At 39.4% G+C, this 22888-nt stretch overlaps 5 protein-coding genes, 1 long non-coding RNA gene and 1 other non-coding gene across 11 annotated transcripts; 4 read left to right on the top strand and 3 right to left on the bottom strand.

The window, feature by feature from the left end:
* The first annotated feature begins 870 nt into the window (after nucleotides 1–870).
* On the top strand, nucleotides 871–942 carry TRNAH-GUG. Its single transcript has one exon. It is a non-coding gene; the product is annotated as a tRNA-His (tRNA).
* An 80-nt stretch (nucleotides 943–1022) lies between these two features.
* LOC112191591 lies at nucleotides 1023–2215 on the top strand. The gene is made up of 2 exons (XR_002933020.2): nucleotides 1023–1130; nucleotides 1979–2215. It is a non-coding gene; the product is annotated as an uncharacterized LOC112191591 (long non-coding RNA).
* A 273-nt stretch (nucleotides 2216–2488) lies between these two features.
* LOC112191590 (dolichyl-diphosphooligosaccharide--protein glycosyltransferase subunit 4A) lies at nucleotides 2489–2825 on the top strand. The gene has a single exon (XM_024330960.2). It carries the CDS (start codon nucleotides 2489–2491, stop codon nucleotides 2594–2596), a length of 108 nt encoding a protein of 35 aa, XP_024186728.1. The 3' UTR covers nucleotides 2597–2825.
* A 397-nt stretch (nucleotides 2826–3222) lies between these two features.
* Nucleotides 3223–7322, bottom strand: LOC112194150. Its single transcript, XM_040516963.1, has 3 exons — nucleotides 6685–7322; nucleotides 4942–5109; nucleotides 3223–4848 (listed from the first exon to the last, which is right to left on the bottom strand). Exons 1-3 carry the CDS (start codon nucleotides 7210–7212, stop codon nucleotides 3223–3225), a joined length of 2322 nt encoding a protein of 773 aa, XP_040372897.1. The 5' UTR covers nucleotides 7213–7322.
* A 1773-nt stretch (nucleotides 7323–9095) lies between these two features.
* Nucleotides 9096–15486, bottom strand: LOC112191975. Of its 5 annotated transcripts, none has more exons than XR_005807985.1 (6): nucleotides 15255–15486; nucleotides 14486–14690; nucleotides 13814–14153; nucleotides 11964–12932; nucleotides 11458–11646; nucleotides 9096–9489 (listed from the first exon to the last, which is right to left on the bottom strand). XR_005807985.1 is itself a non-coding variant. In XM_024331480.2 (6 exons), the coding sequence occupies exons 2-6, from the start codon at nucleotides 14699–14701 to the stop codon at nucleotides 10998–11000; spliced, it is 1710 nt and encodes a 569-aa protein (XP_024187248.2). In that variant the 5' UTR covers nucleotides 14702–14934; nucleotides 15255–15486; the 3' UTR covers nucleotides 10371–10997. The 5 variants fall into 5 exon arrangements, 2 of the variants coding, with proteins under 2 accessions (XP_024187248.2, XP_040372015.1); XR_005807984.1 differs by having other exon boundaries at nucleotides 9447–9548; XM_024331480.2 differs by lacking the exon at nucleotides 9096–9489 and adding an exon at nucleotides 10371–11087 and having other exon boundaries at nucleotides 11552–11646; nucleotides 14486–14934.
* Nucleotides 15487–18978: 3492 nt separating this feature from the next.
* Nucleotides 18979–20316, top strand: LOC112194149 (putative nuclease HARBI1). The gene has a single exon (XM_040516962.1). It carries the CDS (start codon nucleotides 18979–18981, stop codon nucleotides 20314–20316), a length of 1338 nt encoding a protein of 445 aa, XP_040372896.1.
* Nucleotides 19780–21893, bottom strand: LOC112195166. The gene is made up of 2 exons (XM_024335531.2): nucleotides 21747–21893; nucleotides 19780–21432 (listed from the first exon to the last, which is right to left on the bottom strand). Exons 1-2 carry the CDS (start codon nucleotides 21756–21758, stop codon nucleotides 20920–20922), a joined length of 525 nt encoding a protein of 174 aa, XP_024191299.2. The 5' UTR covers nucleotides 21759–21893; the 3' UTR covers nucleotides 19780–20919.
* Nucleotides 21894–22888: the final 995 nt, after the last annotated feature.

Here is a 22888-nt window from a genome sequence, read left to right as displayed (position 1 = left end):
TTTTAAACAATTTACCCTTTATATATTAAAAAACTTTGAATCAGAAATAACCAATTGGCAGTGGCTGTGGTGGGGATGGGCCAGGCTTGGCTGGCAGCTTATGGTCCTCCTATTTCCTTGGATGAGGCTTGGGTTTGGGCCATTTTCTGGGCTTGGGCTGGGCTGGTTTTATTATTTATGCTTTTACTTTAATTTTTTTATATTTGGTTAGTGTTGTCTCGCATTTGGCGTGTAATCTGCATGTATCTTGTAGGGTTAGTCGGGCTAAATGTTCGTGCCTGCACTCTTAGTGCCTTGTCTGGCCTATCGAGAAGGTGATCCATTGTTAAATGGTTATAACCTCCTAGTGGCAGAATGAAATTAAGTGTCATCGGATTTATTTTCCGGTGGCAACATACTAGGAAAACTGTGATTCTGGTAATTATGCTTCGTTGTAATCGAGTTCTCTTTCCGGTATGTCACCGCTATGTCAAAGCAAATGGAGTAGCTAGTAAAGCACTATTTACTGATTAGTGCTTGTTAGAATACATGTATTTTATAAAGTCTCCTTATATTATTTCGAGATGTGCTCTAGATGTTTATTGTAATAAGAGGTTTAGGCTTAATGTCCCCCCTTTGTATTCGGTAAATTAATTAATCAAGGGTTTAGGGTGGGGTGGCTGCACTCGCCCTTCTTTAAAAAATAATAATAATAATAATAATAAAAAGGCAATTTACAAAATAAAAATAAAAACAAATATACCAAGTCATTTTCAGCTCAGTACTTTTCGATTTCGCACAAATCTGAAATCTCCATATTTGAGATCTTGTGTGTGACACTAGCCCAGTAGTAAATCCAAATATTTTTCTCGCAGGTAGGTTATCATCTAAGTGGCTGTAGTTTAGTGGTAAGAATTCCACGTTGTGGCCGTGGAGACCTGGGCTCGAATCCCAGCAGCCACACTTGTAAATTTTTTGCCTTCTTTTTTTTCTTTTTATAAGTACAAACAACAGGTAATACGGCGCCGTTTGCTCGTCACTAACGCCAGGTTTATAAACGTAGACCCATCGCACTCGTTACCCTCCTCGACATACAGTTACACAGAGCTTCGACTTCTGCCATTGACTCAGACTGCTCGCCTCCAAAAACTGTAAGATTCTCTCCCTCTCTTCTTCGATTTTGATTTACTTCCACATTGATCCGCTAGATCTCAAATTCTACCATGCCAATTCTTGTTCATTTATTTTTTTTCTTCCAGCAATTATAGTGTTGTTTTTAGGATTTTGAAGATCTGAATTGTTTATGTAGGGTTAATTGTAATGAATTTGATCTTGAATTTGAACATGGGTTTTAGTTATAATGCATGATTTCGTAGAAAGAATCGATCTTTACTCAGTTGGTCGTAGTTGGGTTTGCAAATTGAATTGAACCAATGGTTTCTAGAGACATACGAAATGTTTTACAAATTAACGGAATTGGGGATAATTATATTGATTAAAAGAGTAGTGTTGCTGGAACTGTTTAGTATTGATGGTTCCAATGGGCTTAAGGTTTTTGGTAGTGAGAGTCTGAGCAGTGTTGAGGTTTAGTTGGGTTTAGAACAAGATTGGTGTGGCTAGAGCTCTCAGGTTCAAAGCTCCAACTGACCAAAACACAATTCTCTTGGTCATCAAGGGAATTGATCGCGGTACATCACCACAATTGCATTGAGCGCTGCCATCGCCGCTTCTGCGGCAAGTGGTGGTTAACTGTTGTGCCCAACAAGCACAGCATCAAGGTAGAAGAAATCAACACTTGGTTGGTCAACACAATGAGAACTCTTGCCATGTAAGAGAAAGATGAGTATGATAAGACTTGCTGTGTAGAACTGTTGCCATGGGGAGGACCATGCATTTTCCCTATTACTAACTGGCGATTGATGAATGGCTGAAAGCCTCTCCACAAAGTCTTAGCATCCCATTTATCTCTTTCATGGCAACAGTTGGAAACTTTTGGCAGGTGTTCTATGGCACTGCTGATTCCTTCTCTATTGGACTTTGTACTTGTTGGACTGACAAGGTTTACCAAGACTGGCGTCTGAGGCAGCGATGTTGGCGCTTCTCACATAATTCTATATACACTCCTTCCCCTCATGCAGCATATACTATGGCACTTGGAGCTTTGGCTTGAGGTTTCAAGTTAAAATGTAAAAACCAAGTTCTTCCATAAATTGAGTTCTTGAAGTTATGGGTTCAATGATTTTGTGTTTCAATAGCTGCTCAACATCTCTTACTTTCAGTACTTATCTCAGATTCTTATTGATTATATTCTCTGAATAATTTTCTGTTTGCTTAATGCACATTTGTGTTTGAGTTTGAACTCTATGCGATGTTTGTATTGGGTCAGTTAGAAAGTTACTTTCAACGTTGCCAAATTGTGTTGGTGTTGCATGTGTATTTAACAAATATTTAAAGCAATATTCTGGTACAATTCATCCTTCTAAGTTTTGTATTTTATTTCATGTCCCAGATGTTTGACGATCAGGACCTGGGCTTCTTTGCCAATTTCCTTGGCATCTTCATCTTTGTTTTGGTAATCGCGTATCATTATGTGATGGCTGACCCAAAATATGAATAGACATGCCATTTTTGCTATTGATAGAGATGTCCTATTACTTTTGTAGTATGAGTGGTTTCACAATGGATACAACTTAATTTAGTTAAAGGCGTTATTATGCAATATGAATGTTCGCTATTATAGACACGTGATTTTCATTCACTTATAATTTCTGCTTTCATAAAAAGTTTGCAGCACTTTTGCGTTGATACTAATGGATATTGGCTGTGTTTATATTTGAATTTGGTTATACTGTTTGATAAGATGTTAGTTCTGTCTTGTCTTACCATTGTGATTTGTCGTGGCGTTCTTAGAAATTGCAAAAGAACTTATTCAAAGGAGTTTCAAAGTTGGGATAGATGAACCGGGAGGATCAGAGGTGACTTAAACCCAATAAAAAATAATGCATGAAAAAGAAAAAACCGGTTGGCGGATATTCAGAAGGGTTATTAATTTCATTATTTTAGATATAAACTTTCCCAATTACAACTTGTGCTGGGGATGGTAAACTGATCTACATGAAAGATTGAAAGATATAACAAATCTGATAGATAAAAAGAGAGATTTGACAGATTTATTAGTATCTATCTGCCAATGGGTTAGAATGTTAGATATATTGTCAATGAAACACATCTCTTAGGACTCTCTCATTCGACAAGTTTTCTTACTTCTTCCTTGATCTTCATTGTTTCTTCTGTCAAACTCCGGATGCAGAATCCCAGGCTACTCAAACAAAGAACCATTTGGCTCACATCCTTCACCTCACCATCGCTGTTATGTACTCTCTCAACTGCTTCTTTGATATGTTGTAGGAAATTACTTACCATAGCGTCAGCCTCTTCATCACATGTACCCAAAATCATAAACGGGTTTGGTGATATGCCCATTTCGCTATCGTATTCACTCTGCGCCGCTTTCTCAAACGCTGCAAGGGATTTCGTTGAAATCACCTGCTCAAGGCATTTTAGTGAAGACCCGATCTTCACTTTTAGAAGCTCCAGATCAGTATACATATGGTGTTTTAGCTCCTGTGAAGCACCTTCAGATTTCTGTGAGATGAAGTCTTTGTTGTGGGCCACAAAGGATAGAAGATCCACCATTTTCGACATGGATCCTAGGATCCTATTGTAACAATCACCTTGAAAGGGCAAGAACCAGAAGTTAGGCTCCGTTTCAGCTTCTTCAATGAAGGTCTCCAGTTTTTTGACATGAGATTTTAGCTTCCTGTGCTTTTCTCTCAGTCCAGTAGAAGCTGGTACACAGAGGTTTATGCCTTGAACGCAATCTCCAAGTGCCCCCAAGCTTTGCGAAAATTGATTTTTTGCTAGGGTCGCTGCTCTCATAGGATAAAACAGAACCTCTACTAAAGTGAAGCAGGTCAGTCCAATGCAAGCCTCTGCAATTCTTGCAATTGCAAAGGCACTTGGTTGACCATAGTTTTCTCTACCTAAGATTAGCAACGCCCCAATTGCCGCTGAGATCCCACCAGCTTGGCCATACATCTTGCTATGCCTAAGAAAATGAGTGAAAACAATCCAAGGTAAGATCGGTAAGAGCCTTAGCTGGTCGACTTTTTGAAAAAGAAATAAAAATATGATTCCATAGACTGATCCCAGTGCTGTTCCTTGTGCTCTAGCATTCGCAACTGTAAATGTCGCTTGTCGTCCTGTTATGAAGCTGATGGCGATGGTGAGGCCCGACCAGTATCCTTGCTCCTTGTTGTAAATCAAACCAAGAAAGACAGCAAAGCCTAATGCGATTGAGCACTTGAGGGCAAAAATAAAATTCCCGAGGCTTGGCCTAATGCTTCTCCAGACCCTTTTGCAGATACACTGTGCTTGAGTCTGTGAATCACCTCTTTTTTCTTTGCATTTTGGAGTGTTTCCGGGATTCCGAGCAATAGGGAGGTCACCTAAGAGGAGTTCCATGCAGTACAAGAAGAACAAAGCTGGGAGATCTTGATGGGTTGTGGTGTTGGTTTTGTTAGTCCAAAGGGGCTTGTCAAAGATTTCTGTCTGACCTTCTGGAACTGTTGTTGCCTCCGAAGGCACAGGGTACTTAGATTGCAGTAGTTTTAGGCTGATCTGTAGCTGTGAGTTAAGTAAATGATCTCTCAGCCCTTGGTCGATCATATCAACAGGAAAGGAAGAACACGAAGATAAAGCCATCTCCATCCCCTTAATTGGTATCTCCATTTCTTGCAACTTATGTCCCAATTCCCTATGGTTTGGTCTTAGAAATTTGATATCTGGTCTCTCCCACAACATACCTTCCTGCGAAAGGTTAAATAAATGACTTTAGGGAACTGAACTAATCAAGCTGATCACACCCATTTTTTGGACTTTCATGAATGAATATTAGCTTACCAGATTATGATTGATACTTTGAAGAAGCTTAGCTGCTCCTTTGGAAAGAGATTTTCCTTTAGAAATGGATTCAAGTGCTACTCTATTGTCTTGGGAAGATATTGCTTCGATGAATCGAGTTAACCTCTGGGAAGCATTTTCAGCATAAAGACGCCATGAATTCTTAACCTGCAAAATTTTAACACCAACAACCGTTAACAACTACTACATGCAACTATAGTCATACTTATTCTTTCAATTTAAATGCTACAGAATGCAGACATGGAACAAAAAGAAGGAAGAAACTGTTTAATATATGATTATCGAGTTTAATCTGGGGTCATTTATTATATATGATCTGTTCATAGTTTTATGGATCCCATAGTTCTTTTTGTTCATCTAATCTACAACACGCCTGTGTCGATCGAAATACAGAATCACTAGCTGGATGCTCAGAATTATATATAGAGACCAGGAATGCTTCAATGGGGTTAATGTTAATTCATGCAAATGATTTTGTGACTCATGCAAAGAGTTTAACAATACTTCATACTTGCATGCGTATATTCCATCGATCATTTTGTTGTTAGGTTAAAAGAGACGATCAGACAAGACGAAATAACTGTATGTATTGAATGCAATTGGACCACGAATCCCATGCTTGTTTTGGATCGATCAAGTCATTATCTCTTACTAATTTATACCTATATATGTAGCCATGTAGGAATGATTATGTACGTAATAAGAAAGGACTTGAACATATATAAATTAATTATTTCCTGCATTCCGGCAAATTAATCCAGCAAGCTGCCATTTGCCGAAGGAGTTGGAGAAACAAAATGCTTATGTTAGATTGTCAACTCTTATGACATATATATTAGCCGATTTGGGAGATGGAATTAATGTATTATAGTTATTGGCTTCACTCTGGTTGGTTCACCTGTCAAACCTCTTAGACTTAGACCAAGACTAGTTCAACTTGCATTATAAAGCGTTATTAGCTGATAATTGATCGTATCTTCAAGAATGGCTCTGTACGCTACGTTGGTACGCGTTCTCCAAACACCTCCTCCAGTCTTTCAGGAGCATGGATAACACTGTCGTAATGACAGTGTTAATTTGCACCCCCGCAAGTGCAAATTAAGAGTGACCGATTAAAGCTAATTATATATTGTTGGTCTTTTTCCTAATTACATGTATTGTTTAGTAAACTAGTCTTGAAACCATGTGTATTTCTCCGTCCCAGCTATAACACCCTAATTTTAAGACAGATTAATATGAACTTTGTCGTTTACAACTGAAAAAGTACTGTATCTGAGTATCTTACTAAACTAAATAGGCTCGGGCTTAGTTAGGTGATTTTCTAACACAAACACGATGATCGATATCGGGGTGTAGGGAAGAATATCGTGAATAGCTTACAGCTAATTAACAGCTTCAACTTTTGGTGTATAGTAATGAACCTTGGTTTCTCCCAGCCCAAACATCTAATTCTCATTCTCATGTCTTTCTTGGTTTGTGAGGTATTCACGTCACAAACAAGCTTCAACTTTTGGTGTATAGTAATGAACCTTGGTTTCTCCCAGCCCAAACATCTAATTCTCATTCTCATTTACCCTTTCTGGCACGTCATGGGGAGTATTTTAGCATGGGATACAAAGTTTCGCTCACTTCTCTAGTTTTAAGCTTTTGAGATTCAGTGATGGTCTAATTCGAACGACATGCAAAGAAGAGTATCAAATGGATATTAACGAGTTATAATACCTCATAGTAAGCTAGCCGAGGATATGGAAACATCATAGCAAGAACAGAAGCCAAAGCTCCAAGTGCCGTACTCGCCGCCACCTGAGTTGGGTGCACGACGATCCGAGTATTAGAACCATAAACAACAGTACCCACGTAAACATTCACAAACTGCCCAAACGCGATCCTCTTGGACATCAAGTGCGTCGACCCCGGCAGCGCCACCACAAACACGCTGACGGCCATGGCCGCTGCCGCCACCTCGTTAGTGAACCGTGCTGGTCCAACCAGCCACAGGACCAACACGGAAGAAGCCACCACCTGGCACGTGGCGTAGACCACGTGCCAACAGCTCATAAGGGTCTGGCCGAGGGTTGCGTCCGAGACTATAAGGATTGTTGTCATGTAAGAATAAGATGGGTAGGTTAAGAAATTGCGGATAGGTTTCGGGCTGTAGAGGGTGGCACAGCCGACTATGGTGCAGGCTAAGGCGGTTCGGAGAGCAGCGGCTAATCGCACGCGCCATAAGGGATGGATTTGGTTCTCCATTTTTATGGAATTGTATGAAATCAGAAACTTGTGGTTAAGTAGAGCCTGATGAGCGTTGAGTACTTGTTTTGTAGGAGAGGGAAGATACACATTTGCTCTTTCAAGCTGAGGATGTGCGTTTGCTGAAGGAGAAGACCGAAGACCACTATTATATATAGAGGAAGCTTGTCAAGCAATAAAAATATCTACATGGAACTGTGGAAATTTACCCATTTTGGGAAACAAGTGAAATAAGAGTTGTGGAATAAAACAGAGAATATATGATAGATAAAATAAGATGGTTGAAAGAAATGGAAATGGATTTGTATATTTATGTTTTCTTTTTTAGTTTGCTTTTGTGTTTTATATATTACAAAACGAAGGTTTGACTTTTAATATAAGAGAGGGATGAATTATCGTATCACTAAATCAAATGTTAGTGGTAAAACAACACAAATACTATCGAGGGAGTTAAATATGAAAGAAATGAGATTGTGATGGTATAATATATTTTATTGATATATAATTAATTTTCTACAAAATTATGGAAAACTTTGGACAATTTTGATAACGTTTGCATTTCTTGCTTTCTGTATTTCTTTATTGAAGAAAACAAGAGAGAAAAGTAAGAATAGAGACCTTTGTATTATTAAGAACAAAAGTTTCACATAAGCAGCCTCCCTGTATTGGCTTGTATCAATAGCAGCTAATATAAGCTTCTACTATGATTAACTATAGTCTAAACAATTAATCACTCTGCTAAACAAATTTGAAGCTACGCACTAGTATCTTTTATGTCAATTTTGATTAAGAATTTGGGTTTTGCATGTTGTCCTATAGCTTCTGTAAGCATCGATCATGGGTACTTGGATTTGAAATGGTTCTTTTTGTTTTCGCTGCACTAACCCCATATTTGAGGAACAGCTTCTGTTTATAAATAATATCGCTTGAAAGTGACTTGAAAAGTTGTACTAGAATTGATGGGCATTGATTAAAGAAGTGCTCAAAACTCCAAATAAAAATAGTCTTTTCTTTCAAATTTTCAAGTAAGTTAACATTTGATGTTGATGAACAGAAACATCATTTCTCTTCAACAAAATAGGAATCCTTTTGGAGTTTTGGTTAAAACCCTCCTCAGAATACGACTCGACCGGGGTTCGAATGCACCTGAAGGGGGATCGAATACATATTTGAAAGGTATTTTGTCCATCCAATCTAATGATCTTGGTTAAAATCTAACCTTTTTTTTTTAATTTTTTTTTATCAAAAAGGGCTATTTTGAATTTATTCATGAAAAAGAAAAATGAACTCTAAAATGAGCATTTTTGATTTTTCCGGGATGAGAATCTGAATTTTCATCAGAAATGTATACCGAACCCATTACTATGTCAGTTAGTCGGCAGGAGATGAGTAACAGATCGTTTAGTGTTTTAGGCCCAATTTGGTATTGCAGTCAGACTAATCAGTTCCATTTTTTTTTTTCTGGAAAAATTTCGAAGTTGGGATTTGCTGAAGATGCATGAACTGTCAAAATGCAAAGGAATAGGTGAATCAGAAGCTAGTAAGTTGGTAATAATTAACAAGTTAACCTGTTAATACGCAACTTTGTCGGCAGTATAAGACTGCAGGGGTGGGTTAAAGTTTTTTTTATTTTTCCTTTTCGATGATTTGCAAGTGTGCAACTTTAGTCGGCAGTATAAGAGTGCGGACTAATCATAGTCATTAATTATTGATCGGAGAAATTGGCGCGTCATCTTATATGGGCTCATAACAAAAATTTTGCAAATTCAGGCAGGTTAATCAAATACTACACAAGAAAGCTCGCTGTGTACAGCCATCTAAGCTTACATGAACGGCTAATCAGCAACCAAACGGAAACGGTTGATCTATGTTGATGATATGAATGAGTGAATGACTGTGATTCGCATAATCAACCCAAATGATGAACATTATGCTAGCAAATGGCGTACGAGCGGGCCAACATAGCAAGTAAACCCAGTCTGATAGCAAAAGTAGCATGTACTGTTAAAATCAAATCAACCTATGAGTCATGGCATGTTATACCAGAACGACAATGGCATATCTACGATCAGGCGTAAGTATGTTGCGCCGGCTGTAAAATAACTATTCGAAAGAAAGCAACCAGTTGTCAAAGTGGTGAATTATAAATGGAATCATATGGTTCCAATCTTCTAAGTACGTACTTAAATCTTCACATCCATCACGGCATCACGTCGTCTTAGGAATTGTACACTCGGTAAGGAAATACGATGGTGAAGCAACTAGTAATGTGATTTGCTGCGATAAATCCAATCAATGTCATTAATAAAATGTCTTACGGAGGTTCCACCATCATCCTGTATGACAAGGACTTGGAAAAATGTTATAAGGTAACTATGTCAACGACTATTGAGTACTGACAGTGGCAAACAAAACTAATACATACATACATACATAAATACATAAAGATTTTGACAGCATTACATGTATTTAGCAAGAGAAAACTACTTTGACTATGTACTTATATCTTGCCAGATATCCAACATATTATGTTATCAAACTATCAATCCCGAGCAAATATTCACGCCTAACTCCACCTAATCAGCATTATAGCAAGATAACCTTACCCTTGACCTACCCTATAATATTCTTACCTAGGATCTTTGCTAAGTAGTAGCATTTTGCATGTTTATATATATAGTAAGACGTAATTATCAAGTGTCTATAACATTTGACAAAGGCTTGCTTGCTCCTCAAAGTGAGCTCCTAAAGACATGAAAATGCAAGCTTATATGAGCACGGGTGATATCTTGCTGGCTCAATAGAAATAAGAAACTCATGTTTCAGTTGGTGCAAAGAAGCCTAATTTAGGATATATGTCCCATTTGAGCCTAATTTAGGATACGGACCAAAATTAGTAATAGTAGTTGTTCTGGTACAACTGATATGACTAGTCCTACAGTTGTTGAACTCATCTGGCATCGTGTAAAGCAAGGTCTAATGATGATATGGCTTGATGCATCTGCGGTTAGAATGCAAATAAACAGAAAATGGTGTCACAACTCACAAATGCTCTGGTACCATGATTATTGTGAAGAAAAGAAATTGAATGTAAAACCTAACTGCATGTTTGAAATTAGATATATATTATATATAAAAACAACAAAACAAAATTAAAATAAAAAAAACAATCAAGTTAAGTTATGTGCCTTTTCCACTCTTTCATTTTTCTAATCTGGGCGTTGAAGTAAAGGTCACAAAAGCAGTTTTCAAAGCAGCTAGGTGCCTCTTCACTATCAGCCAATCTTTCATCAGCCTGAGCAGCTAATTTTCCAACGATCACTTGTTCTACACGGTCAGTAGTGAAACAAATTTGAAGTTCCTTAAGCACAAGCTAATGACTAAGCACCTCAGAGATAATGCGTTTAATAAAAACAAATTCTTCCAGGTCCGAGAACCCATATATAGTAAACCAATTCTTCCATGTCGGAGAACCCATATATAGTTGTCCAATGAATCTATATTATGCAATAAGGCTCTTGCTCCATTAACACTTGCACAAAGGAGTCAAGGGACAGTCACTTGTACATCAGTCCCTTGAACATCAGTATCCAATAGCTAGTAGGCTCAGGACAATCAAAACAAGGATAAAACATACAATGCCAATTATCCAGTGCATATCCTTCTTATGCATGGGCTCAGAAGTGGCGTTTAATCTTACCCACAAAAGATTTGCACACCAAATTGCAATCACGTGTTAAACAGAGATCCCAATGTTGTCACCATCTTGTATTGGCTCACGATTTTCACAAATTCCCACTTGTACCTATCTTGCATTTACTCAACATTTCACGCTTTCTCAACTGTTGCATAGCATGGTTGGTTTGAGGCAAATGCCTAGGCCAAAAAATTGGCATTATAAATGATTCTTTCAAGAAAATATCAAAATAAATCTATAAACTCTTCACGAGTTAACTAGACAGGTTTATAATCTTATTAATGATTATAAAAACAACTAAAATGCCTAGACAGATATAATTTGACGCTGCGACTGACTGGGAGAGAAAAATGAAGGTGAGATGATCCCAACTCTGTGAGATGTCATTCTACCAAGTTGTTTTCTCCATCTGTGAATCATACTAAGATATTGCCAAGTTCACACATGCATCCACTTAAAATAGATATTACAAAGAAGCATACCTTCTATTAGCTTCCTAATCTCTTTCTCAAACATAGGCAAAGCAAGCAATAGAGTTAACCTCTTACCAGTTCCCAAAAAGCTGCCTTGCTTCATTGTGAGCAATGCCGATAAAGAAAGACTAACTTAAGACTTGTTTTGTGAACGAGTGCGAGGGAGAACCCTTAATCGTGGAGAAAACCGTTGCTCTTGCCTACTCAAAGAAGTACACTTCCTCTTCTGGCCTTGACTATTGTCACCACTGCCTGACATTTTTCCTGCAGTTGACATCACTGTGAAGCTTTAAATACCGAGATTTAGAAAGAAGAAACGAGTAACTGTGGCGTGCAAAAGACTACAAAAGGGAAACCATATGGGACAAAATGATTTGCTTAAACAATAAATTAATTAAGATTTAATCAAGTCAATTTCCAAAATTTGAATGGCATCAAAGTCAGAATGTGAGACTGGATTAACAGTATGAGATTTTCGAGAAGATATTGTATGCAATGAGTGACATAACACAAATGATTATACTTAGCAAGATATGTATACATGTCAAGATATGTATACATGTACTATAAACATATTTAACCTTCAGTTTGTCGACTGTTTCTGACAGCACCGGACATGTGCTTTCTATTACTTTCTTCACCTTGTGTACTGTCATTATGAGATGTCGCAGAGACAGCTTTCTTCTTTTTTGATTCACGATTTTCCTTTTCCACTGCATGGCTTTCAGGAACTATCAAATTGTCTTTACAAGAGACCATGGAACGAGTCAACCTCCTCATGTTGGTTGAAACACTTGACTTGGTGTCTTTAGCACAAGTCTTCATCTGAACATATGCATCTTGAATCGCCTCAAGATCACCAGACGTCAGATTTTCCTTAGGGCCGTTACTCTCTGAATGAAATGGTGAAGAGACTGCTTTGTTTGATATATCATTCTTCTTTCTGAGTACTTTGCTTTCATGAACAATGTCAGTTCCTTCAGAAGAATATGATCCTGTACTCTGAGCAGACTCACTTTCTTCCAACCCTTGTTTAATTTCCATAGATGATATATCTTTTTCTTCTTTGACTGCTAAATGTGTCAACCTTCCTGTGTTGGTTAAGACCCTTAACTCGATGGCTTCAGTAAAATCATGCAAATCACTGTTCTGAATTCCAAAACCTTTCTGAACTGTTGAGCGAGTTGTTCTAACACCTGAGTTCGCATTTCCATTTTTTGGAGATTTGATTGCAGTAGAAGATACCATAATAGACATATTATTACTGTCACTGGACTTGAAAAGTTCAGTCCCACTTATAGCAATATGCTTGTGAGTAAGCGACACTAGGGAGGCCAGAGCTGCACGGGCAGCAAGAGGACTAATATGAGACCTGTGTTCTGAATGCTCTTCTTGTTTGGATGAGAGAGGGGCTTGTGGGTCCTCATCTTCTATGTTTACTTCCAGGTTACCAGGTCTGTTACTAACAGATTTCAATTGATCCTGGTCATGAGAAACCTGAGCTTTTGAAGTGCCTACTTTGGACAAAGTAACATGTCCATTGTCAACAGCTGCATGCACAACCAGGAAGTATCTAAATGTTAACCATGCATTATGAATATGTATCAATTAGAAGGGTCATTTTATTTAAAAGAGAAACAACAGATAAATCTAATCAGTTAGAGCCCCCTAAATTTTTTATGCCTCGTGAATCTTCTATTCCCTCACAAGGTTTTTATTCCATCATTAGTCTTTTTCAACTTAACCACAATGGCCAGCATGCTGGCTGGCTGTGGACTATGGAGGAAGACAGGTGGAAACTAAAAACTTCAGGGGTGAAAGATTTAGGGGATAACTGAACAAAATGCTAAGTACAAAAACATTACAAATGAATATATCACTAGGGTAAGTCATAAATACATCTAGCACCTTATGTCAGCAGGCAGCACAAATTCTTGCAAGCATAAAGTCCCACTGTATCAAGCTTCAGCCTTAACTATCATTTTGTTGAGAGAGAGGAGGAGGAGGAGGAGGGGAATAGGGAGTATTTAGACTAGCAAAGTAGCCAACTCTTTACCCTAAGCTGGTCAAACTCTTGGGAAATTTTTTTTTTTGAAATGTCTAGACCCATGTAAGATATATTAGATTTTCCTTTGCCTCAACAGCAGGAAAAAGAGAACAGCATGAAACTAGGATATGCATTTATTCTTCATTAGGTTATGCACAAGGGATGAATAATATAGTTCATTAAGTGAGGCACATCTACTACATCATTTTGCAAACACCAGATTTCAGAGACTATATCTGTTTATAACAGAAATTTGTCACCATACACACTCTGTTGTGTGTTATAAACAGATAACGGAGTGCCTATGGGGAAAAACTAGGAGACATATTGCAACAACAAACCAAAATTCATTAAACAGATAAAGTACTGAGTATGGCTAGTTACCTTTAACCACCTCTAATATGTCTACTGTAGTTTCATTTGTGACTCCATTAGCTGAAATGTTGATCTCTTCTATTTGCTTTCCCAATAATTTATTGAGGTCGAATTCAACATCATTGTCTTCATGCATGATTGGAAGGGGAGGTGCAGTATATAAACCCATTTGCTTAACTGATTTCAATAATGCAGCAACAGTTGGATGAGAATTGATGCTTTTGCTTGCTAGTTTCATGATTGAACTAGAGGGGACAGTGACCATCTGTCCTTTGAAGTCTGGGTGAAGCCACTTAATCATAAAACTGCATCTGCAATAGACCCTTGTAGAGTGTCTCACTCTGGTCACCTATTCATCATGTGTTCAGAAATGGACTGAATTAACAAGCATATGAAGTAGTAAATTTCATCAAAATGTCACTTAAGATGAAATGCAATACCATATATAACCCACAGAAACATGAAAAAAGTGACAAAAAATCTCATTTCTTTCTTCTTGTAGCCATTAACAGCAGATGCAAAGAAAAAACAAACTTCTCAAATCTCAAGTACCCACAGGGTCATTCCCATTAGCACTTGAAAAATATATAACAATTACTTCAAGAAGATATAAAGTTCATGATAAGATGAAAATCCCCTACTCCAAGGGAGGCGTATGTAAATTTGGATGTAGATAGATACCTTTTCCACCTTGGCATCATATAAGTGGCTCTTATATGGTGATTTATGGATGGAAAGAACATGCTCTCCTTCAATGCGAGAGCAGTCGTCACCCTGAAGAGGAGCCGAACGAAAACGAAGACGCGTAAGTGCTTCATCCTTGTTCAACACCATATCTTGTAACTCCTGCCTCCCAAAGTCGACAATTAGGCTATCTTCAGTAGAGCTGTGGACCATAATCAGGAGCCACCTCAATACATTTGTAATGCATGCCCAAAACTTGGAATTTAAAAGCAAATGGTGACGGCAAGTGCCTGACTTGAGAAATTTAGTTCATGATGATTCATTACACAGAAACATTCCTATTTTATTGCTAACATTGAATCTGTCACAATGTTGCCGAAAATCCAGATGGCAGTTGTGGCATACTCATCAAGTCACACCCATATGCAGTCCAGAACCATGGCACTCTTCCAAACAAGATTAATGGGAAAAAAGAAAAAGAAAAAAAAATCAGTTTGTTTACAACTAAGTCAGAAATAAAGAAACTGGGATGCATGATTGGATTGCATCATAACTGCGAAAACTGTATTATCAGCAAGTACTGATTCAGTTGCTCAAGAAGAATAGCAAATTGAACCACTAATGATCAGCAAGAGAATCTAAAATGCCTGAGGATGATCACACTTGAATGAAACGCAGTTGGAAATTAGAGAAAAAACCCGTTACTCAATTTTCAAAGTAATAAGGAAATCACAGTGTGGGATCAGCGTTGAGTTAGCTGACTGACCTGAGGGAAACCTGGCAGGGATACCAAGAAGAATCCTGCTTGCACAAGGCTTCAAGTTCAGTGGCACTCTCCGCTTCTCTGATAGAGTCCATTTTCATTCCCTTTGGTTATGAGCTTCGGTTTGGACGAGAGGAACGAGCTGTAGAAGATGAAGAAGATTCTTTTGTGTTTTTCTTTAGCATTTAAGGAATGGGTTTACCAGTGAGAGCTCACTCTCGTCGCTGCCCTGGACCTTCAGAAGGTACAATTAAAAGGCAAGGAAAATTTTCCCTTTTCTTTATTTATTTATTTATTTCAAAAGAAAATTTGGTGCTAATCCATTAAACGAAAATGTGGTTATACAAGTGATCGAAGGAGACCTATGACTTGTATCACTGCTAAGAGAGTAGAATAATTTCCAACATATGTAATGCTAGAAAGAAGTGCAAAGTAACTAGTAACCTGACACTATTAAAGTTTTCACTAAACAATTCAAAATCTAACCCTATGCAGATGGGGCTATCCCAGGCTCAATTTAAAAAAATAAAATAAAAGAAATGGCCCAAGCACACCTAGCTATTAGGTCAAAACAAAAACCCAACAAAAGAGCCCAGTACATTGGCCTAAACCCTAACATTAGGGTAGTAAGGGCCAACACCCAAAAACCCGCAATAGAAACCAAGCCATTGCTGTCCCCTTAATCGAGCCTCGCCAAACCCCCACCACACCCACGATTACCTCCTGCAATAGCCTTACCGCCACCAGTGGCTAGGCACATAGCAGCCGTTCTGCCACCATAACTAAAAACAACCATTATGATGTGAACAAACACAACAACACTGCCATAGTAACAAGCTAGACATTAAGGCTCTACCAACACCAATGTTCATCTTCTAGTCATCCTTCCGCCGCCTTAAAGCGGCAACATTACTACCACCACGCGTAGTCAAGGGAAGAGGCTGAGCTCCACCCTTGACACCATCTTCTGTCTTGTAATTGGGCCAAGCTCATCATGGATTTTATTTTAGGGATCTTGACCAAAAGCCCCAAAATGAGCCAAAGTTATCCCACTTACACCAGCAACATATTTTTATTCCCACATACACAATTTAATTGAAAATGACCATTTTGCCCTCAACCCAATTAAACAATTACAACCACACCCACTCAGCCCCAATCTCTCTCTCATCCCGATCTATCTCTGCCCTTCCCTCTCTCCCTACTGATCTCCGGCTCCGACGCACGACCCAGGCTTTCTCTCCCCTCCGGCTCCGGCTCCGGCACTGGACCCAGGCCGTCTCCCTTTCCTCCAGGCTCTCTCTCCCCTCCGGCTCCGGCGCTGGTCCAAATTGGAGTCGACCTCGACGATCATAGCAACAACCAAAGCGGTGACTAACCTCCGTAACATCACCGAGCAGATTATCCCCACCGGACTTTAATAAGGACTATTCGGGTTGGGGGTCGGGTGATCAAGACACGGGTCTGATCGTGCTCAAGGTAGAAGGGCGGATCGGAGGTGTGGACAGAAGGCGACGACCCTGGCTCTTCCAGGTTGATTTCAGAGGGCCGACGGGTTTGCCCAATTCGTGGTGGCCGGTTGCAGGATGAGATGTAGCGGTGACTGACCTCCGCAACGTCACCGAGCAGATGATCCTAGTCAATGAATCTGCATACCAGGAATCAGTTCTGGACTTAAGCTTCTATTGCAGTAATTTGAAGTTTTGTTCATGTTCGGATGATACTACTGTTAAAATTGGGGATTTTGAACAGTGCCAACAAGAGCAGGCATTGACTGGCCATGGTTGGAATGTGAAGAGTGTTGACTGGCTCTTATTTCCTCTGCTCATCTTCTACTTGCTATTCAATCTCTCCTGTGCAGCTGAAGCTGAAGATGAAAAAAATGTCACCAACATTGGAGCAATCATTGATGTTACTATTGGTACTTGATAAATTATGCAAACAAAAAGTAGAAGAGGAATGGAGAAGAGGACATGGGAGCCCAGAGCTTTTCATTGGGTGAATCAATCAATTTCTCTGTTTTTTTTTTGGGTAAAATGGTGCAGAATGCCCGGATAGAAAGAAAAAATGAAGAAAAAAAAGGTTCTATTGGGGCAATAGACATCTGTTAAAGCGTCTATTGGGGGGTAATAGACATCTATTGGGGGGCAATAGACGTCTATTGGGAGGCAATACATGGTTAATAGACGTCTATTGGGAGACAATACATGGTTGATAGACGTCTATTGCCCCTTTATTGGGGGGCAATACATGGCTGATAGTCGTCTATTGGGGGGCAATACATGGCTGATAGTTGTCTATTGGGAGGCAATAGACGTCTATTAGGGGGCAATAGACGTCTATTGGGGGCAAAAAAACTTTCCGGTGGGTGGTAGCCGGTGATCGGAATCTGGCGGCCGGTGACCGGATTCCGGCGAAGTTGGCCGGAATCCGGCGGCCGGTGATCGGACTCCGGCGAAGTCCCCTATGGTTTCTCTCTCTTCCATTCTCTCTCTCTCTCTCTCTCTCTCTCTAAGTAATAAAGGTGAGGGTAAAATGGTATTAAAAAAATAATTAAAAAAAAAAAAATCTTAATGGGGTATTAGGGAAGACCTCCTTAGAGTGTTTTGGGTAAGAGAGAATTAAAAAAACTTAGTGGGGTAAGTGGGAAAAATATCTCTAAAAATGGTGTAAATGGACAAAAACCCTTTATTTTATTTATATTGGGCATGCATGCTTTCATCTTCTGTTGGATCTTATTGTTGGGACTTACGTGCTTCTTTTTTTGTACATCTTGTATTTTAATGTAACATTTGAAATTTTGGACCATCTAATACACTTTACATCATTTGACAAAAAAAGAAAAAGAAATAAGATCCAACAGTAACGGCTTCTGAATTGAGCCATGTATGCTTGGAGAATGTCTTCTCTTAGAGCAAGTTCACCCGTTGGGTCACCAGGGCAAGGTCACCAGGTCACCAGGGCAGGAAACTATTCACTGCCACTGGATCTTTGCTTCCACCAATTGGGTCAGGGTCACCAGTCAGTTACTGTTCATCGAATATTTTATAATTTTTTTTTGGAAAATGAGAAATGTATGATGTAAATAAATAGTATTGATAAACAATTTGAAAATGCAACCAAAGAAAATTTTATTGGTAGACAAATTATATGTCCACCGACACTCCTTTTTTTTTTTTTTTTTTTACTCCACCGACAGTTTTATCATATATACACTACCGACAAAGTTTTTGAAAAGTGTGAAAATATTTAAAACTCCACCGACACTTTTATCATGTACACCACCGACAAAGTTTTAGAAAAGTGTGAAAATATTTAAAACTCCACCGACACTTTTATCATGTACACCACCGACAAAGTTTTTGAAAAGTGTGAAATTTTTTTTAACTCCACCGACACTTTTATCACATGCACACCACCGACAAGTTTTTTGAAAAGTGTTAACAAATTTTAAAATCCACCGACACTTTTATCACATGCACACAACCGACAAGTTTTTTGAAAAGTGTGAAACAAATTGAAAATCTACCGACACTTTTATCACATGCACACCACCGACAAGTTTTTTGAAATGAGTGAGTGATAACCCACCGACACTTTTATGTGTGGAAAATTTCAATAAATAGACATGATGTTTTCACTACATACACACACTATCCGAGCTTAACAAAACTTCACCCTTTTCATATCTCTAGCATTACATATTTCCTAAATTCCCCTCGTTGCAATGAACAATTTGTGGGATCAAATTCGACAGTCTCAGGATGAGGATGATGAAGAGATGATGGCCACCAACGCCATTGTCATGGCTGCAGTCGCTGAAGAATCTGGAAACCAACACCGAGGGCGCGGTTCTCATCCGGGTCGTGCACCAAATGAGGAACGATATAGAGAAGACAGGGGCAAAGGTATGTTGGCCGACTACTTTGTCGACCGGCCAGTGTTCAAAGATGTGGAGTTCAGAACACGTTACAGGATGAGTCTCAATCTCTTCCAGCGTATATCTACTGACCTTTGCCAGTATGATCGTTACTTTGTTCAAAGGTCAGATGCTACTGGCAAAGTCGGACTTCTTCCGGAGCAGAAGATGACAGCTGCCTTGCGAATGCTTGCGTACGGTGCAAGGGCAGATCAATGTGCTGAGTATTGTAGGATGGCGAAATCCACATCCGTTGCAGCCCTTCAGCACTTCACACGAGGAATTGTTGATCTTTACTCAAAAAAATACCTCCGCGCTCCAACTGCAGCCGACCTCAGACGACTTCTTACCAAAGCTGAGAGGAGAGGTTTTCCAGGAATGATTGGGAGCATCGACTGTATGCATTGGCAATGGAAGAATTGTCCGACAGGTTGGGCTGGAGAATATAGTGGTAGGAAACAGATCCCCACTATCATCCTGGAAGCAGTCGCATCTTACGACACATGGATTTGGCATGCATTCTTTAGAGTGCCTGGGGCATGCAACGACCTGAACGTCTTGGCAAAGTCTCCATTGTTTGATGATCTTACCGCCGGTAGAGCACCTCTTGTCCAATTCCACGTTAACAACAGAGCTGACAATCTAGGGTACTATCTCGCCGACGGTATTTATCCTCGATGGGCGACTTTCTTGAAAACTGTTCGAAATCCTACACGCCCCAAGGAAATCGAGTTTGCAAAGGCTCAAGAGGGGTATAGGAAGGATGTAGAAAGATGCTTTGGTATATTACAGTCATGGTTTGGTATTATTCGAGGAGCTGCTCGTGGGTGGCATAAAGAGGACCTTCGATACATTATGTTGACGTGTATTATATTACACAACATGATTGTCGAAAATCAACGACCTGAAGATAGCGATGATGAGTTAGAGTCCGATGATGAGGAGGTTGATAATATGAGGCCCAGGATTGCTGAGGTATGGGAGGGACCAACATGTAGAGACTTTGATCCTGTTGGTAGAGATGCTCATCATATGAACGGATTCATGGACCGCTACCAACAAATTAGATCTGAGCAGTGTCACTCCAACCTTCAGGAAGACCTCATTCAACACTTTTGGGAATTTCAAGGCAATAGGCGTATCTAGATCTGCTATTTGTGTGTGTTTTCTATTAGTTTTTATGTTTTTAATTATGTTTGTGTGGTTTCATTTAGCTTTTCATTTGTAAGGGTATTATTCCAATAAATTTTAATTTCATCAATCTAATATTACATAAGTCAAAAACCAACCATTGGAATCATAACAATACAATTATTTAAAATATATAACTCCCTAATTTTCCTAATCCTCATCTTCATTAGGAATCCAATTTGTGTTTGTGGGGTCATCCATATGGTTGGGGTTGGTGGATTCACCCGAAGAGAAAGGTGGGGAAGGGACACCACCGGTGAATGGTGGTTGTGGGAAGCCACCGGGGAAAGGAGATTGTGGATAATACCCACCGGGGAATGGTGGTTGTGGATAGCCACCGGGGAAAGGAGGTTGTGGATAGCCATCAGGGAAAGGAGGTTGTGGATAGCCACCGGAGAAAGGAGATTGTGGATAATACCCACCGGGGAATGGTGGTTGTGGGATGTTAGATCCGCGGGTTGCATCTTCAGCTTCTTTCTCTGCAATTTTTTTTTGTTTTCTTTGCCAGTAATTCTTTTTGGTTGGCGTCATCTTACTTGTGTCCATCTCCATAATACGCTATTCCCTCTCTTGAATTTTGAATGCCTCGTTTCGCATATCCATTTGCAAGCGTATATAATCTCGTTGTTGTTGGTCACGGAGATGTCGAGCATATTCCTCATCACGTTTCTCCTTGGCAGACATCATTGATGTTTGGTTGGTTGCTATAGTCTCCACAGCGGCTGTCAGAGGACTTGAATCATTAGATGCTTTCTTTCCTTTCCGAAGAGCTTCTTTGGCAGCCTTCTTTCCTTGAGGCTTCACCGAAGGATTTGGAGTTGCATCGGCGTTTACCTCATCTGCATCTATGTCTAACTGGACATGAGAATCAGGAGCGGATTGTTGTGTGTGCATCCGTTCAGTTCCTCCCCTGGAGGTTCCTCCAGCCGAAGAGGAATGGTTTGGAATGTCTTCAAATTGTTGAAACCCCTTAACAATCTCGTAACATTCTAAATTAATGAAATCACCTTTTTTTTGTTTTCCTTTAGATTTGGTCATCGCAGCTCTCCACAAATCTTGTGCTTGACGTAGCTATTGAATTTAAACAAAAACGTATAAATCTATTAGTATAAATATAAACGAGGTACAATGTATCAACTATTTAAGTATAAGGTGAGTATAATGTATAATTTAAATAAAATGAAGTCTAAAGTATGATTATGAAGTACAAATTTGAAGTATAATTATCAACAAAATTTTTATATATGAACTAATAATTTAAAGTATAATTATCAACAAAATATTTCAACTAATAATTTAAAGTAAGATGTATCAACTAATTAAATTTTAATATACACTAAAAGAATAATAAAAATTAATATTTGTGTTACACTACAAATTCATACCTCATCAATCATATTCGCACCACTCTTGTACCAAAGTTTCGCTTGCCTTAACGCACAATGCCAAGCATAGAGTTCGACTTTCAAGGTTTTCCACCTCCCTTGAAAAGCTTGCAATGATCGGACATATCCATCCCAATGTTCGGCATAGTGTTGGCGTACCTCTAACCATAGCTCATCTTTTCTTCGTTCCGTACCCTTTGCCGGATCTTGGCTAACAACCCTCCAAGACTTGCACAATTGAATGTCTTCATTAGTCTGCCAACGTGTCCCGTCAATACTTGGATCTCCTACGGGTTGGACAATCGTATTGCCTCGTACACTCATATTGGAATAAAAAAATTGTAGAGGATGAAAGCTTTGAGGAGAAGGAACAAAAAAATATTGAGGAAGAAAGATGATTTTTTTGGTGTGAGAAGTAAAATAGGAGGTAAGGTATTTATAGAAAATTTTGGTTATATTTTTTTTTGTTACCGTTGAAATCTAACGGTATTTTTTTTTTTTTTTAACCTATGCAAATCGATTTTCATGTTGGCCGTCAGATGCATTTCAGTTTCATAAGCAACGGTCCAGATCTGTGGACCGTTGCATTCAAATCTGCAAAGTAGCCCAACGGCTACACGCCACGTCGCCGCATCACGCCAGAAGACGACAAAAAAACGGCTGCTACGCGCCTGCAGACGTTGTCCCCGCTAGACGACAAGAAACTGCGCTTCACTTCCCCCCCGCGGCGCGTCTCCCCGAGCGTCAGTTTTTTGGGCCACGCTGGCATCCTGGGTCACGGGCTCGGTCACCCTCCTACCCGAGTTAGTGACCTGGGCCTCCCACTGTGGTTTTGCCCCAAGCCCGGTGGAAAGGTGAATAGTGAGCTGGGTCAAGTTTTTTGCAACTTTTGACGTGGTGCCCGGGCAATAGGATGCCCGGTGAACTTGCCCTTAGAACAATAGCTTTAGGCCTTTAGCTAAGGCGGCTACCAGTGGCGGAAGCACATGGTGGGCTATATGGGCTCAAGCCTAGACAATATTTAGCCCAAAAAACCCTTAAGTATATAGATATCTCTACCTCCAACCCATACCAGCCCAAAGAAAAAAAAAAAATTGCATGCAGAAGTCCCGTATTCCCAGCTCCCAGAGTCCCAGTCCCGT

This window comes from Rosa chinensis, chromosome 3 (assembly GCF_002994745.2).
Source record: "Rosa chinensis cultivar Old Blush chromosome 3, RchiOBHm-V2, whole genome shotgun sequence".
Classification (NCBI taxonomy): Eukaryota; Viridiplantae; Streptophyta; class Magnoliopsida; order Rosales; family Rosaceae; genus Rosa; species Rosa chinensis.
The sequence above is the reverse complement of the archived record's forward strand: the minus strand, read 5'-3'. Positions and strand labels throughout refer to the sequence as shown.